This window comes from Argopecten irradians, chromosome 1 (assembly GCF_041381155.1).
Source record: "Argopecten irradians isolate NY chromosome 1, Ai_NY, whole genome shotgun sequence".
NCBI classification, from domain to species: Eukaryota; Metazoa; Mollusca; class Bivalvia; order Pectinida; family Pectinidae; genus Argopecten; species Argopecten irradians.
In genome coordinates, this window is record NC_091134.1 from 71,449,951 (window position 1) to 71,464,996 (window position 15,046).

The following is a 15,046-nucleotide window of genomic DNA, read 5'->3' on the forward strand; positions in this document are numbered from 1 at the left end:
GATAATCAAAATTTTAATAATCAAATTAAGTACTTCTACGAAATTCTCTATAAATCAGATTTTAACTTATATAATATAAATCTTGAATATTTTCTAGCATTTTAAAACATTCCAAAACTCAATATTTCGGACGCTGACAAATTAGAAGGATGTAGATCAAGGAATATGAAGAACCATATCTCCATGTTCTGATGAGTATGCAGTTGATTAAAATATTTTTGGAGACAGTTAGGTCATTTTATTGTTAGTTCTTTAAATTATTGTACAGAAGGTGGTTATGGGTACATAAGTGGGGGGTTGGGGGGTTGTCTGATACACAATGACATGGAGTAATAACTTGTATTCCGAAGAAAGGCAAACCTCGTCAGTGTATAAAAAATGGAGGCTAATAACTATTTTCAAATATTATTTATAAAATAAGGTCTTTGGTAATTGCAAATAGATTAAAATCAGTATCAGACAAGACAAGTGATAGGAACCAATCAGGATTTATACCTGGTAGATACACGGGGAAATATACTGTTATACGATGTTATGCAATATACAGAGGAGTCAGAGGACAATGCTATTCTAGGGATAAGACTTAAATGGTATGGATGGGAAGTAAAAAATATAGGCAAGACAAATTCTTACCAGATTTAAATCTAAAATGGGGAAAAGAAAATTTTACACTATTAGGAATAGATTTTTGCGTGGATTTACATGAAATCATAAAATCAAATTTTAACAAAAATATAGTGAAACTTAAAATAATGTTAAAGATTGGAAAAGACGATCACTCCAATAAGTAAAGTCCATCTGATCAAATCATTGAGGATTTCATTTTTAACACTTTTTTCGTAGTACGTACTGTTACAACTTGGATGTAATCTTTTGAATATCAGTCCATTGTGTATTTTATTAATTTGTGATATTTCACTAAGTGATAAGTCCAGGTGATAAAGTGATGAAGACAATTTAATTCTATTTCATTTTAACATTTTAAAACCATTTTGAGAAATGACCGCCATGGCCGTCAAAAGCAAGATCCGCTTGCGGTCCCGTTCTCAAGTGTACCAAATTTCATAATTGTATTACAAAGTGCACGATTTTATACTTAAGCCTCTTGACTAACAATATATTTTGTGAAGAGACTTATAAGGTTTGAAGTTGACATATAACCAGTCGGCCACCGCGGGCCCTCAGTACCGACGATGACATCATGATTAAAAGTAACTTTTTATGTTAACAGTGCATTAGCATACCTATAAACTCCATTGATATGATGTTAACAGTGCATTAGCACACCTATAAACTCCATTGATATGATGTTAACAGTGCATTAGCATACCTATAAACTCCATTGATATGATGTTAACAGTGCATTAGCATACCTATAAACTCCATTGATATGATGTTAACAGTGCATTAGCATACCTATAAACTCCATTGATATGATGTTAACAGTGCATTAGCACACCTATAAACTCCATTGATATGATGTTAACAGTGCATTAGCACACCTATAAACTCCATTGATATGATGTTAACAGTGCATTAGCATACCTATAAACTCCATTGATATGATGTTAACAGTGCATTAGCATACCTATAAACTCCATTGATATGATGTTAACAGTGCATTAGCATACCTATAAACTCCATTGATATGATGTTAACAGTGCATTAGCATACCTATAAACTCCATTGATATGATGTTAACAGTGCATTAGCATACCTATAAACTCCATTGATATGATGTTAACAGTGCATTAGCATACCTATAAACTCCATTGATATGATGTTAACAGTGCATTAGCATACCTATAAACTCCATTGATATGATGTTAACAGTGCATTAGCATACCTATAAACTCCATTGATATGATGTTAACAGTGCATTAGCATACCTATAAACTCCATTGATATGATGTTAACAGTGCATTAGCATACCTATAAACTCCATTGATATGATGTTAACAGTGCATTAGCATACCTATAAACTCCATTGATATGATGTTAACAGTGCATTAGCATACCTATAAACTCCATTGATATGATGTTAACAGTGCATTAGCATACCTATAAACTCCATTGATATGATGTTAACAGTGCATTAGCATACCTATAAACTCCATTGATATGATGTTAACAGTGCATTAGCATACCTATAAACTCCATTGATATGATGTTAACAGTGCATTAGCATACCTATAAACTCCATTGATATGATGTTAACAGTGCATTACAACCTATAAACTCCATTGATATGATGTTAACAGTGCATTAGCACACCTATAAACTCCATTGATATATGATGTTAACAGTGCATTAGCACACCTATAAACTCCATTGATATGATGTTAACAGTGCATTAACATACCTATAAACTCCATTGATATGATGTTAACAGTGCATTAGCATACCTATAAACTCCATTGATATGATGTTAACAGTGCATTAGCACACCTATAAACTCCATTGATATGATGTTAACAGTGCATTAACATACCTATAAACTCCATTGATATGATGTTAACAGTGCATTAGCATACCTATAAACTCCATTGATATGATGTTAACAGTGCATTAACATACCTATAAACTCCATTATATGATGTTAACAGTGCATTAGCACACCTATAAACTCCATTGATATGATGTTAACAGTGCATTAGCATACCTAAACTCCATTGATATGATGTTAACAGTGCATTAGCATACCTATAAACTCCATTGATATGATGTTAACAGTGCATTAACAACCTATAACTCTTATGATGTTACATGCATAAACCTATAAACTCCATTGATATGATGTTAACAGTGCATTAGCATACCTATAACCTCCATTGATATGATGTTAACAGTGCATTAGCATACCTATAAACTCCATTGATATGATGTTAACAGTGCATTAGCATACCTATAAACTCCATTGATATGATGTTAACAGTGCATTACACTATAAACTCCATTGATATGATGTTAACAGTGCATTAGCATACCTATAAACTCCATTGATATGATGTTAACAGTGCATTAGCATACCTATAAACTCCATTGATATGATGTTAACAGTGCATTAGCACACCTATAAACTCCATTGATATGATGTTAACAGTGCATTAGCATACCTATAAACTCCATTGATATGATGTTAACAGTGCATTAGCATACCTATAAACTCCATTGATATGATGTTAACAGTGCATTAGCACACCTATAAACTCCATTGATATGATGTTAACAGTGCATTAGCATACCTATAAACTCCATTGATATGATGTTAACAGTGCATTAAGCATACCTATAAACTCCATTGATATGATGTTAACAGTGCATTAGCATACCTATAAACTCCATTGATATGATGTTAACAGTGCATTAGCATACCTATAAACTCCATTGATATGATGTTAACAGTGCATTAGCACACCTATAAACTCCATTGATATGATGTTAACAGTGCATTAGCACACCTATAAACTCCATTGATATGATGTTAACAGTGCATTAGCATACCTATAAACTCCATTGATATGATGTTAACAGTGCATTAGCATACCTATAAACTCCATTGATATGATGTTAACAGTGCATTAACACACCTATAAACTCCATTGATATGATGTTAACAGTGCATTAACATACCTATAAACTCCATTGATATGATGTTAACAGTGCATTAGCATATGTATAAACTCCATTGATATGATGTTAACAGTGCATTAACATACCTATAAACTCCATTGATATGATGTTAACAGTGCATTAACATACCTATAAAACTCCATTGATATGATGTTAACAGTGCATTAGCATACCTATAAACTCCATTGTATATGATGTTAACAGTGCATTAGCATACCTATAAACTCCATTATATGATGTTAACAGTGCATTAGCACACCTATAAACTCCATTGATATGATGTTAACAGTGCATTAACATACCTATAAACTCCATTGATATGATGTTAACAGTGCATTAGCACACCTATAACCTCCATTGATATGATGTTAACAGTGCATTAACACACCTATAAACTCCATTGATATGATGTTAACAGTGCATTAACATACCTATAAACTCCATTGATATGATGTTAACAGTGCATTAGCATACCTATAAACTCCATTGATATGATGTTAACAGTGCATTAACATACCTATAAACTCCATTGATATGATGTTAACAGTGCATTAGCACACCTATAAACTCCATTGATATGATGTTAACAGTGCATTACATACCTATAAACTCCATTTGATATGATGTTAACAGTGCATTAGCATACCTATAAACTCCATTGATATGATGTTAACAGTGCATTAGCACACCTATAAACTCCATTGATATGATGTTAACAGTGCATTAGCATACCTATAAACTCCATTGATATGATGTTAACAGTGCATTAGCATACCTATAAACTCCATTGATATGATGTTAACAGTGCATTAGCATACCTATAAACTCCATTGATATGATGTTAACAGTGCATTAGCATACCTATAAACTCCATTGATATGATGTTAACAGTGCATTAGCATACCTATAAACTCCATTGATATGATGTTAACAGTGCATTAGCATACCTATAAACTCCATTGATATGATGTTAACAGTGCATTAGCATACCTATAAACTCCATTGATATGATGTTAACAGTGCATTAGCATACCTATAAACTCCATTGATATGATGTTAACAGTGCATTAGCACACCTATAAACTCCATTGATATGATGTTAACAGTGCATTAACATACCTATAAACTCCATTGATATGATGTTAACAGTGCATTAGCATACCTATAAACTCCATTGATATGATGTTAACAGTGCATTAGCACATACCTATAAACTCCATTGATATGATGTTAACAGTGCATTAGCATACCTATAAACTCCATTTATATGATGTTAACAGTGCATTAGCATACCTATAAACTCCATTGATATGATGTTAACAGTGCATTAGCACACCTATAAACTCCATTGATATGATGTTAACAGTGCATTAACATACCTATAAACTCCATTGATATGATGTTAACAGTGCATTAGCATACCTATAAACTCCATTGATATGATGTTAACAGTGCATTAACATACCTATAAACTCCATTGATATGATGTTAACAGTGCATTAGCATACCTATAAACTCCATTGATATGATGTTAACAGTGCATTAACATACCTATAAACTCCATTGATATGATGTTAACAGTGCATTAACATACCTATAAACTCCATTGATATGATGTTAACAGTGCATTAGCACACCTATAAACTCCATTGATATGATGTTAACAGTGCATTAGCACACCTATAAACTCCATTGATATGATGTTAACAGTGCATTAGCATACCTATAAACTCCATTGATATGATGTTAACAGTGCATTAGCACACCTATAAACTCCATTGATATGATGTTAACAGTGCATTACATACCTATAAACTCCATTGATATGATGATTTAACAGTGCATTAGCATACCTATAAACTCCATTGATATGATGTTAACAGTGCATTAGCACACCTATAAACTCCATTGATATGATGTTAACAGTGCATTAACATACCTATAAACTCCATTGATATGATGTTAACAGTGCATTAGCATACCTATAAACTCCATTGATATGATGTTAACAGTGCATTAGCATACCTATAAACTCCATTGATATGATGTTAACAGTGCATTAGCATACCTATAAACTCCATTGATATGATGTTAACAGTGCATTAACATACCTATAAACTCCATTGATATGATGTTAACAGTGCATTAAGCATACCTATAAACTCCATTGATATGATGTTAACAGTGCATTAACATACCTATAAACTCCATTGATATGATGTTAACAGTGCATTAGCACACCTATAACCTCCATTTATATGATGTTAACAGTGCATTAGCATACCTATAAACTCCATTGATATGATGTTAACAGTGCATTAACATACCTATAAACTCCATTGATATGATGTTAACAGTGCATTAGCATACCTATAAACTCCATTGATATGATGTTAACAGTGCATTAGCATACCTATAAACTCCATTGATATGATGTTAACAGTGCATTAGCATACCTATAAACTCCATTGATATGATGTTAACAGTGCATTAACATACCTATAAACTCCATTGATATGATGTTAACAGTGCATTAGCATACCTATAAACTCCATTGATATGATGTTAACAGTGCATTAGCATACCTATAAACTCCATTGATATGATGTTAACAGTGCATTAGCATACCTATAAACTCCATTGATATGATGTTAACAGTGCATTAGCATACCTATAAACTCCATTGATATGATGTTAACAGTGCATTAGCATACCTATAAACTCCATTGATATGATGTTAACAGTGCATTAGCATACCTATAAACTCCATTGATATGATGTTAACAGTGCATTAGCATACCTATAAACTCCATTGATATGATGTTAAAGTGCATTAAACTATAACTCCATGATATGTTAACAGTGCATTAGCATACCTATAAACTCCATTGATATGATGTTAACAGTGCATTACATACCTATAAACTCCATTGATATGATGTTAACAGTGCATTAGCACACCTATAAACTCCATTGATATGATGTTAACAGTGCATTAGCATACCTATAAACTCCATTGATATGATGTTAACAGTGCATTAGCATACCTATAAACTCCATTGATATGATGTTAACAGTGCATTAGCATACCTATAAACTCCATTGATATGATGTTAACAGTGCATTAGCATACCTATAAACTCCATTGATATGATGTTAACAGTGCATTAGCATACCTATAAACTCCATTGATATGATGTTAACAGTGCATTAGCATACCTATAAACTCCATTGATATGATGTTAACAGTGCATTAGCATACCTATAAACTCCATTGATATGATGTTAACAGTGCATTAGCATACCTATAAACTCCATTGATATGATGTTAACAGTGCATTAGCATACCTATAAACTCCATTGATATGATGTTAACAGTGCATTAGCATACCTATAAACTCCATTGATATGATGTTAACAGTGCATTAGCATACCTATAAACTCCATTGATATGATGTTAACAGTGCATTAGCATACCTATAAACTCCATTGATATGATGTTAACAGTGCATTAGCACACCTATAAACTCCATTGATATGATGTTAACAGTGCATTAGCACACCTATAAACTCCATTGATATGATGTTAACAGTGCATTAGCACACCTATAAACTCCATTGATATGATGTTAACAGTGCATTAGCATACCTATAAACTCCATTGATATGATGTTAACAGTGCATTAGCACACCTATTAACTCCATTGATATGATGTTAACAGTGCATTAGCATACCTATTAACTCCATTGATATGATGTTAACAGTGCATTAGCACACCTATAAACTCCATTGATATGATGTTAACAGTGCATTAGCATACCTATAAACTCCATTGATATGATGTTAACAGTGCATTAGCATACCTATAAACTCCATTGATATGATGTTAACAGTGCATTAGCACACCTATAAACTCCATTGATATGATGTTAACAGTGCATTAGCACACCTATAAACTCCATTGATATGATGTTAACAGTGCATTAGCATACCTATTAACTCCATTGATATGATGTTAACAGTGCATTAGCACACCTATAAACTCCATTGATATGATGTTAACAGTGCATTAGCATACCTATAAACTCCATTGATATGATGTTAACAGTGCATTAGCACACCTATAAACTCCATTGATATGATGTTAACAGTGCATTAGCATACCTATAAACTCCATTGATATGATGTTAACAGTGCATTAACATACCTATAAACTCCATTGATATGATGTTAACAGTGCATTAGCACACCTATAAACTCCATTGATATGATGTTAACAGTGCATTAGCACACCTATAAACTCCATTGATATGATGTTAACAGTGCATTAGCATACCTATAAACTCCATTGATATGATGTTAACAGTGCATTAACATACCTATAAACTCCATTGATATGATGTTAACAGTGCATTAGCATACCTATAAACTCCATTGATATGATGTTAACAGTGCATTAACATACCTATAAACTCCATTTATATGATGTTAATAGTGCATTAACATACCTATAAACTCCATTGATATGATGTTATGTATTAGTCATTATAACTATAACATTTCATAGAAATTGTTTTCTTTTCATTCTTACTTAAATTTTCGAGTTACAAGTTCTGTAAAATCATGCAATCTTATCAATATCAGTCTATTGTGTATTTTATTTGATTTTGGTATACAATAACAATAATGGCGTAAATATTTTGTTTACTTCAGAAGAGAAAAAATACGACAAAAGTGTAATGGAGTGATCATTTCGCGGGTTTCAGTCGGCAAACATAAATATGTGTCAGGGGCCACTTCAGCCCAATGGCTGATCTGTCTGATCAAAATAATCAATTGATCTACCCTCAAATACAATTTCGATAAATCAAAATATAACGGTATGCGGCATGTTAGTCAGGGAATTCGAACTCAGTGTATTTATTCTCAGACTATCAGACCGTCCGACATGGGCCTTAAGAGAGCTCTGCATTGTAATACTTGGAGCTAGCTTAAAGGATTTGTGCAGCCAAATTTTTTTTTTGATAATACGTCAGGATATTGCTTTGGATGAATGAAAAATTAAGTCCCACCCAACGAATCGCCTAGCTTTTAGCGCTATCGGTTGGTTTTGGTCGTGATTTACGGGTAGTGTCGACTATGGTTCAGAGATAATGAGCTAGGTGGTCACGTGGTCTTGTGATGTCACAGTAGTCCGCGGCTACACAAGGTAAGCCTAGTACTATACATATATACAGCATATATACGTATATGTTAGATCTACGATTTGAGTTTTTCGAGTAAATGGTTATTCTAGCTTTATGATGTAGATATTTTCAGTTTCAAAACATTCCATTTACACCATTTCAAAAATTAAAACAAGCATAATATAACTTTAGATTAGATAATCAGTCCAATTTGATAGTGATATCAAAATGATGTTCGGATCAGTCTGGACTGAGATGTAGATAGCATATGATGTAAATTTCAGTGTAATAAAAAACAGTATAATGTAACACTATCTTTTTACGAGTAGAATCCCAAAATTTAGCATGAATATATCTAGAATCCGTGTTTTTATTTCAAACTTCTGCTATAACGATGCAAACACGGCACAGTTTTTGAGTAAAAGTAAAATGTTGACGGTTATCAGTTATGTGATATTGGAGTAACAGTACCGAACTTATACCGAAAATAAAATGTATATCTATATTGTTGCGTTTGAAACCATCCATAACGTTTACTAAAAAGCAGAAATACATTAATGGTATTTCTGATATATGTTCCTAAATTACAGTTTAAGTGTAGATTTAAATTAAATCCTTAAAATAGTATATTTATTGTCGACCGTTTTGTATATGGTACCGAGATTTGATAGTATGATATATAAACATTTATCGTATAATCCAAAAAGTAACCACATAAAGTGTTCAAATGAAAATTGAAATTACTTGTATACAGGCATTATAAATAGATATATCTTGTACTTTTTTAAAAATATACTAAGTGATATTTAAATAAGTATATTTAGTGTGATAATGCTGTAACCCTTCTTGTATTTAGATTCGAAACGATGAAACTGATACATGCTTAGAATTTTTACTAATACCTTAGAAATTACGGAAGATTGCTATATGCCACGATTCCGTAATTACAGTACTAGACTGGAATAATAGTTGAAATAGTTTTTAGAACTATTTTTATTTCTGAATAAGTCACCTTCCATTTTTGTTTTACCTGTGCACGACGAGTGTAGGACAAAAGCCCCCCCGGACAAAAGCCCCTTGGGACATAAGCCCCTAGGACAAAAGCCCCTCTGGACAAAAGCCCCTTAGGATAAAAGCCCCTCCAGACAAAAGCCCCTTCTTTATAAAATAATCTTTTTTTTTCTTATTTTTATTTATCTAAAAAAAATATTTATCTGCTATATGGTACATTTTGATGTTATTAGAGAAGAGTGTCAAACATAACAAAAATACATAATTATAATGTGATCATTTGAATTCTTTTCATTTTTGAGTTATAGATATCAAAGAAAGATTAACAAAACATGTACACATATGTATACATAGACATTTGAATGTTATATATACAGCCATTAATGTTTTCTTTATACTAACACACCTACCAGGCTTGATGTTTTCATGCATAGGATTATGTAGATAATTAGGAAAGTATGTTTAATTCCAAAATATTTTTATCATATAGTGTCATAATTAGTGTAACATTATAATAATTTTTACTTTTTTTCTTTTATAAATCATTAAATCAATTTATCAAAATTTTATCAAAGTTTCAATAATCCAGTAAATTTCTATATTGTGTCTTATTTTTAACTATATTTGAAAAATAAAATTATTTAAAAATGAAAAATAATTTTCTATTACTAATTATAATTCTTTTACTAATTATAATTTTCTATTTCTATTTTTTAAAAAATGAAGGGGCTTTTGTCCTCATATCCATTATGTTACATGAACGAATAACAGAAATGAGAAACCAGCAGCTAAATTCAAAACACAATTTAATTATATATACAATATTATACAGAGATGGTTTACAATATCTAAAGTAATTGGTGGTGGTACAAGAGTAATACGATGATTTAAAGTGTTACTTATCTGTATGCGAATGTCCTGGTATAATCCTTGATCCTTCCAGGTTTCAAATTAACAATAATCAAAAATCCACGAGAAAAATGAATGTCCACAGATGATTTGTAAAGTTCCAGGCAATATGAATAAATCCACACAAAGTGTTGTAATAATCCACAGATCAAGTCACAATAGCTCTCCCAATAGAATCTTATATGGCGCTGTACAATTCTTGATATGTCTAATTACAGGTCTCATTACAGTTCTGATTAGCCTTGGACAGCTGGAGTATATATAGCTAAACCCTAATTCAAGAATATTGGAGAAAACTTCTACTTCTAGAAATATCTAACTAAAAACAGTAAACAAATAAACACACAGAACTTTCTGGAAATAGATCATTCTAGATCTCTACTTTAAATCAACATGTTTACAAACATATTTGTTTATACATGATAATATTCTAGAAAGTTCTATAACCTAAATCAATGATATGACCTTTATAGGATGTATTGATAATAAAGCTATAGGAGTTATCTCCCTTATCTAATATATCATACACATAACAATTAGTATGGAGGGGCTTTTGTCCAAGGGGCTTATGTCCTAGGGGCTTATGTCCTTAGGGGCTTTTGTCCGGGGGGGGGGGGGGGGGGGGTTCCGTACCCCGTGTACGACATATATATATATGTGTATGTAACAAGTAAAAAAGATCCGTGTCCATGTGATGTGTCCCTAGCGCGGTGACGGTTGAAGTAAGTGAGCTACACGATGTTTAAATGGAGTTTCTACAAAGTAAGGGTCATGACACCTCCAAAGGAGATTGTGGATTAACACAGTTATGGGTACTGTTTACCACCACAAGCGTAGATTTTGTGATTTTGGCTTGGTTTATGAGGTACCCATTAGAGCCGAGACGACATTTCGACCGGACAGGGAAATGTCTACCTAGCATATTTTTCGTAAATTTCCCGATTCATCAAGCCATAACTTCGTCAATACTTGGCCAATTTTGTTCATCAAGCACTCAATGGAAAGATAAATTATTTCTCTTTAAGGTAAGATATCCGTCAATGTTGTATAGAACCCATTTATTAAAATAATCACGATTTTAAAAAAATAGGTCCGTTTTTCTCGACCGCCGAGTTCATACCCTTGATACTATAATATATATATGTATACTATTGGTTAAAAATTTTCGTGCCACGTCCCTGTGTAATAAAGCCATTTCCAGCATAAACTGAAATTACCATTTTTGACTGCACAAATCCTTTAATAGGTTCGTTACATAATGTATGTACATAATATGTAATAGGGAACAGAATGTATTGTAAACATCTTCATGTGTATAGTGTGTCCGCGAATCACAACTGAGTCAAACGTGAGAAGGTTGTATAACTAGCACATGTATATTTTGATTGGCATGACCGAATATTAACTGTGCTATATATAGCCACAGCCTTGTAAACATGTGTGAGGAAATAAGTGAACATTATTAAAGACGCTGAGAGCACATCGTGCGCAGTGATTTCATTTTAGGTTTGAGGACAACAGTTCCTCTAATACAAAATGTTAGCCACCTCGAATGTCGCTAGACGAGTCGTCCACCATTTCATTAGGACAGTTACATCTTCAGGATGTAAACAGAACCTCGAGGTCGTAGGCCCGGATAACGCGAGCACGAGGACGGTGAGTCTGGTATTAAGGCAATGTTTACATCGCAAATCTATAAGTTTAAGTTATAGGATAAGTTTGAGTGTTATACGAGCTGTTTACTATAGCACACACGTTAGGGGATGTTTTTTTGTGTTTACCTGTGTACTATAACACACGTTAGGGGATGTTTATTGTTTTTACCTGTGTACTATAGCACACGTTAGGGGATGTTTTGTGTGTTTACCTGTGTACTATAGCACACATTAGGGGATGTTTTGTGTGTTATACCTGTGTACTATGCACACGTTAGGGAATGTTTTGTGTGTTATACCTGTGTACTATAGCACACGTTAGGGAATGTTTTGTGTGTTTACCTGTGTGCTAAAGCACACGTTAGGGGATGTTTATTGTTTTTAGCTCACCTGGTCCGAAGGGCCGGTGAGCTTATGTCATGGCGCGGCGTCCGTCGTCCGTCGTCCGTCGTCCGTCCGTCCGTCAACATTTCCTATAAATCGCTACTTGTCCTAGAGTTCTGCATGGATTGTAACCAAATTTGGCCACAAACATCCTTGGGGGAGGGGGAACAGAACTTGTATAAATTTTGGCTCTGACCCCCTGGGGGCAGGAGGGGCGGGGCCCAATAGGGGAAATAGAGGTAAATCCTTTAAATCGCTACTTGTCCTAGAGTTTGGCATGGATTGTAACCAAAATCAGCCACAAACATCCTTGGGGGAAGGGGAACAGAACTTGTATAAATTTTGGCTCTGGTCCCGGGGGGCAGGAGGGGCGGGGCCCAATAGGGGAAATAGAAGGTAAATTCTTTAAATCGCTACTAGTCATAGAGTTCTGTATGGATTGTAACCAAATTTGGCCACAAACATCCTTGGGGGAAGGGGAACAGAACTTGTATAAGTTTTGGCTCTGGCCTCCCAGGGGCAGGACGGGTGGGGCCCAATAGGGGAAATAGAGGTAAATCCTATAAATCGCTACTTGTCCTAGAGTTTTGCTTGGATTGTGACCAAATTTGGCCACAAACATCCTTGGGGGAAGGGGAACAGAACTTGTATAAATTTTGGCTCTGACCCCCCGGGGGCAGGAGGGGCGGGGCCCAATAGGGGAAATAGAGGTAAATCCTTTAAATCGCTACTAGTCATAGAGTTCTGCATGGATTGGAACCAAATTTGGCCACAAACATCCTTGGGAGAAGGGGAACAGAACTTGTATAAGTTTTGGCTCTGGCCCCCCAGGGGCAGGAGGGGCGGGGCCCAATAGGGGAAATAGAGGTAAATCCTTTAAATCGCTACTAGTCATAGAGTTCTGAATGAAATGTAACCAAATTTGGCCACAAACATCCTTGGGGGAAGGGGAACAGAACTTGTATAAATTTTGGCTCTGACCCCCCGGGGGCAGGAGGGGCGGGGCCCAATAGGGGAAATAGAGGTAAATCCTTTAAATCGCTACTAGTCATAGAGTTCTGCATGGATTGGAACCTAATTTGGCCACAAACATCCTCTGGGGAAGGGGAACAGAACTTGTATAAATTTTGGCTCTGACCCCCCGGGGGGCAGGAGGGGCGGGGCCCAATAGGGGAAATAGAAGGTAAATTCTTTAAATCGCTACTAGTCATAGAGTTCTGTATGGATTGTAACCAAATTTGGCCACAAACATCCTTGGGGGAAGGGGAACAGAACTTGTATAAGTTTTGGCTCTGGCCCCCCAGGGGCAGGACGGGTGGGGCCCAATAGGGGAAATAGAGGTAAATCCTATAAATCGCTACTTGTCCTAGAGTTTTGCTTGGATTGTGACCAAATTTGGCCACAAACATCCTTGGGGGAAGGGGAACAGAACTTGTATAAATTTTGGCTCTGACCCCCCGGGGGCAGGAGGGGCGGGGCCCAATAGGGGAAATAGAGGTAAATCCTTTAAATCGCTACTAGTCATAGAGTTCTGCATGGATTGGAACCAAATTTGGCCACAAACATCCTTGGGGGAAGGGGAACAGAACTTGTATAAATTTTGGCTCTGGCCCCCCCAGGGGCAGGAGGGGCGGGGCCCAATAGGGGAAATAGAGGTAAATCCTTTAAATCGCTACTAGTCATAGAGTTCTGAATGAAATGTAACCAAATTTGGCCACAAACATCCTTGGGGGAAGGGGAACAGAACTTGTATAAATTTTGGCTCTGACCCCCCGGGGGCAGGAGGGGCGGGGCCCAATAGGGGAAATAGAGGTAAATCCTTTAAATCGCTACTAGTCATAGAGTTCTGCATGGATTGGAACCTAATTTGGCCACAAACATCCTCTGGGGAAGGGGAACAGAACTTGTATAAATTTTGGCTCTGACCCCCCGGGGGCAGGAGGGGTGGTGCCCAATAGGGGAAATAGAGGTAAATCCTTTAAATCGCTACTTGTCCTAGAGTTTAACATGGATTGTAACCAAAATCAGCCACAAACATCCTTGGGGGAAGGGGAACAGAACTTGTATAAATTTTGGCTCTGGTCCCGGGGGGCAGGAGGGGCGGGGCCCAATAGGGGAAATAGAAGGTAAATTCTTTAAATCGCTACTAGTCATAGAGTTCTGTATGGATTGTAACCAAATTTGGCCACAAACATCCTTGGGGGAAGGGGAACAGAACTTGTATAAGTTTTGGCTCTGGCCCCCCAGGGGCAGGACGGGTGGGGCCC

The 15,046-nt window shown here is 35.1% G+C and overlaps 1 protein-coding gene across 1 annotated transcript in view; it reads left to right on the forward strand.

The window, feature by feature from the left end:
- The first annotated feature begins 12,112 nt into the window (after positions 1 to 12,112).
- The window catches only part of LOC138307414 (uncharacterized), a 41,530-nt gene continuing 38,596 nt past the window's right edge, over positions 12,113 to 15,046 (forward strand). Inside the window, exon 1 of the mRNA XM_069248157.1 lies at positions 12,113 to 12,396. Within this exon, the coding sequence (XP_069104258.1) occupies positions 12,277 to 12,396 (120 nt within the window). The 5' untranslated portion in view covers positions 12,113 to 12,276. The remainder of the gene's footprint in view (positions 12,397 to 15,046) is intronic.